Consider the following 4,249-nt stretch of genomic DNA (forward strand, 5'->3'; position numbering starts at 1 on the left):
GAAGCACGATTTTCGAAGCCAATCCGATCAGATCCTTGCTAGAGGGATCCTAGTTTATGGTGTAAATACCATGGGACTCAAGGCCATAGAACTGGGGACTGCCGACATCTTCGCGAAGAGGTGGAGACACTATTGAAAAATGGCCATCTTAGGGAGTTCTTAAGTGACCAAGCCAAAAACAACTATGGCCGAAATCAGGATAATGCGAAGTAGTCGAAGGTAGTAGAAAAGTCACCTCGATTGACTATCAACATGATCTTCGAAGGAAACAAAGTCAATGGTGTAACCTTTTTAGCATCAAAGAAAATAAAGATATCGGTGACTCACAGCAAGAGACTGACTGATATCACCATCACGGAGGAAGACACTGATTGGCTTCTTTTGCCACACAATGACACTTTGGTAATATCTCTCAATGTTTTAGATTTCAAAATTAACCGTGTTTTGGTTGATCTAGGAAGTTTAACGAACATCATCCAATGGAGAGTTCTAGAGCAAACAAAGTTGACCGAAAATATTATTCATGCGACAAAACTCTTAGTTGTCTTCAACTTGACAAGCGTATCAACCCGAGGAGAGATTTTGTTTCTCACACACGCCGAAAGAGTAACAAATACCACTATATTTGAAGTGGTAGATGGCGATATATGTTATAACATAATCCTTGGAAGGCCGCGGATACACGAGATGAAGGTCGTGCCCTTGACGTAGCACCAATTGTTGAAATTTCTGACTCCAGAAGGTATCAAGCAAATAAGAAGAGACCAACCAGCGGCAAGGGATAAGAACACAATGATCATTTACAGCAGCAAGGGAAAAAAGTCTGGTAAATAACAATTACAGGAACCGATGCGTTCTCCCTTTCCGAATGAAGAAGATAAGGGCGAGGAGTCATCGGAATCCTACCAGATTCCGAGATATTTTCATGTACCATAGGAGACGGATGCGACTAAATCAACCATAGAATAACTCGAGCAAGTGGCTTTGTTCGAGGAGTTTTTGGAAAGGAAGTTCCATTTGGGAACGGGTTTAAATCCCGAGCTCAGGTTAGGATTTATTAATTTTCTCAAAGCTAATGTTGACTGCTTTTCTTGATCACACTCGGATATGACAGGTATCCCATTGGAGATGGCGGTCCACAAGCTGAGTCTGGATCCAAACTTCCCGCCGGTAAGGCAAAAGAAATGCCCAATATCCGAGGTCAGGGACGAGTTTGTTAAAGAAGTGGTAACCCGACTACTCAATATTGGTTCGATCCGGGAGGTAAAGTATCTGAAATAATTAGCTAACATAGTTGTAGTACCCAAAAAGAATAACAAATTTAGGATATGCGTAGAATATAAGGATTAAATAAAGCGTGCCCTAAAGACTAGTTCCTATTGTTGAACATTGATCAAATGATTGATGCTTCGGCCGAAAATGAGCTAATGAATTTCCTCGATGCTTACTTCGGGTACAATCAGATCAAGATAAACCCGGAGGATCAGAAAAAACTTTCTTCATAATAAACTTAAGCACATATTGCTATAATGTGATGCCTTTTGGGCTTAAGAATGCTGCAACTACTTCTCAGAGGCTCGTTAATAAGATGTTTGAAAAACAAATAGGGAAAACGATGGAGGTGTATATCAATAACATGTTAGTTAAGTCCTTGAATGCAGGAGATCATTTGAAACATCTTCAAGAAACTTTCGACATTCTAAGGAAGCATAATATGAAATTCAACCCCAAAAAGTGTGCCTTCAGGCTCGGCTCCCGAACGTTCTTGGGGTTCCTCATCTCACAAAGGGGGATCGAAGTTAACCCCAACAAAATCAAAGCCATCGAAGACATCCCGGACCAAATAACAACACGAAAGAGGTGCAAAGATGAATTAGAAGGTAGGCAACTTTAAGTAGTTTTATCTCAAGATCCTCAGAAAAGTGCCATCACTTCTTTCTGCTTATGAAAAAGAAGAACAATTTCAAGTGGACTCTGAAATGCCAACATGCACTGAAAGACTTAAAAATGTACCTTTCCATCCCCCTGTTACTGTCAAAACCGGGGGAAGACGAGCAATTGTTAATACACCTAGCGGTCTCGGAAGTGGCGGTAACTGCTGTTTTGGTTAGAGAGGATGATGGTACACAATTTCCTGTTTATTACGTTAGTAAAATGTTGTTGTTAGCGGAGACATATTATCCATACCTCGAAAAGCTGACATTAGCTCTTGTAGTTGCCTCCCGAAAGCTTAGGCCTTATTTTCAGTGCCACCCGATAGTCGTTGTGACAGCCTTCCCCTTAAGGAATGTCCTTCACAAGCCTGAATTTTCAGGCCGTATGGCTAAATGGGCAGTCAAAATTAGCAAATTCGATATTGAGTACAAACCCAGGACTGCAATAAAGTCGCAAGCTTTGGCCAACTTTGTGGCCAATTTCAGTCTCGGATTAGTGCCCTTGGCTGCTAAGGAAGCAATATTGGTATCGAAAACTGCATCAGGAGTTTGGACCTTGTTCATGGATGGAGCTTCCAATGTAAAAAAGTCCAGTCTCGGGGTAGTTCTAATCACGCCATCACGAGAAACCCTGAGGCAGGCCATTAAAACTGTTCCATTAACTAACAATGAAGTTGAGTATGAGGATTTGGTTGCAAGACTTGAACTATCCCGGGGACTTTGCTCCGACGTCATCGAAATAAATGCGAATCCAAGCTGTTAGTAAACCAAATGTATGGGATTTTTGACACAAAAGAAGAATATATGCAGCAATATTTGAACAAGGTACAGGCGTTGTTGGAACGATTCAGAGAATAGTCAATCATCCACATCCCAAGGGAATAAACTGTGGAAGCAGATGCATTGGCTAATTTGGGGTCATCCATGAAGATGAAAGGATCTGATTCTGGTACGGTCGTCTAACTTTCACATTTAGTGTTGTATGTGGATGGCCACTGCGAGGTAAATTAGACCAACTTGGTCTGGGACTGAAGGAACAAGTTCATCGAGTATCTTCGGCATGGTAAATTACCCGAGGACCCAAAGGCATCCCGGGTATTACGGGCCAAAGCAGCTCGCTACTGCCTCATAGACGGGAAGTTATACAGGAGGTCATTCCAATGACCATTGGCCCGGTGTTTAGAGGCCTTAGATGCGGACTACATGATGAGGGAAGTCCGAAGGAGTTTGCGGAAATCATGCTGGTTCAGACTTATTAGTTATAAAGTTGTTCAGGGCAGGTTACTACTGACCCCGGATGGAACAAGACGTAAGGGAATTCGTTAAAAAATGTGACAAATGTCAGGGTTATGCACAATTGGTGCACCAAACAGCATAAATTTTGCAATCGGTGTTATCCCTGTGGCCATTCATGAAATGGGGGATGGACATAGTTGGACCCTTACCACCGGGTCCCGGAATGGTAAGATTTATCTTGGTTTTAATTGATTATTTCATTAAATGTGTTGAAGCAGGTCCATACCAAAATATCATAGAACACGAAGTGACTGGCTTCATTTGGGATCACATAATCTGTCGATTTGGAACACCAAAGGAAATCTCATGTGACAACGAGCCACAATTCATAAGTTCGAAAGTCACAAAACTTTTGGAAGGGTTAAAAATAAAGAGAATTAGGTCTTCACCGTACCTCTCAAATGCTAACGGACAAGAAGAATTGACCAACAAGATAATTATTTAGAATCTTAAGAAGAAGTCAGAAGATGGTAAGGGCAAATGGTCTGATGAGCTACCAGGAGTGCTATGTGTATATCAAATGACGACGAAGTCAAGCACATGAGAAACACCCTGTCACGACCCCGGCACAGGAGAAACACCATGTCACGACCCCAATTTCCTTCTGTGAGATCCTGAACCGGTGGACAGCACCAACACTGGCGCCGTAGTCAAACCAGTCTTGAGCTTCTGAAAGCTCAACTCACACTCGTCCGACCATCTTAATGGGGCACCCTTCTAGGTCAATCTGGTCAATGGGACTGCTATAGATGAAAACCCCTCCACGAACCAGCGATAATAACCCGCCAAACCCAGGAAACTTCAGATCTCTGTAGCTGAAGTAGGTCTAGGTCAGTTCTGAACTGCCTCAATCTTCTTAGGATCCACCTTTATGCCCTCTACCGATACAACATGTCCCAAAAAGGCGACTGAGTCTAACCAAAACTCACACTTTGAACTTGGCATATAACTGACTATCTCTCAAAGTATGAAGTATAATTCGAAGATGCTGCTCATGCTCTTCTCGACTACGAGAGTAG

The 4,249-nt window shown here is 42.4% G+C and overlaps 1 protein-coding gene across 1 annotated transcript; it reads left to right on the top strand.

Annotated features, from left to right (window-relative positions):
• Window positions 1-2,007: 2,007 nt before the first annotated feature.
• Window positions 2,008-2,697, top strand: LOC142175283 (uncharacterized). The gene has a single exon (XM_075241867.1). It carries the CDS (start codon window positions 2,008-2,010, stop codon window positions 2,695-2,697), a length of 690 nt encoding a protein of 229 aa, XP_075097968.1.
• Window positions 2,698-4,249: the final 1,552 nt, after the last annotated feature.

This window comes from Nicotiana tabacum, chromosome 21 (assembly GCF_000715075.1).
Source record: "Nicotiana tabacum cultivar K326 chromosome 21, ASM71507v2, whole genome shotgun sequence".
NCBI classification, from domain to species: Eukaryota; Viridiplantae; Streptophyta; class Magnoliopsida; order Solanales; family Solanaceae; genus Nicotiana; species Nicotiana tabacum.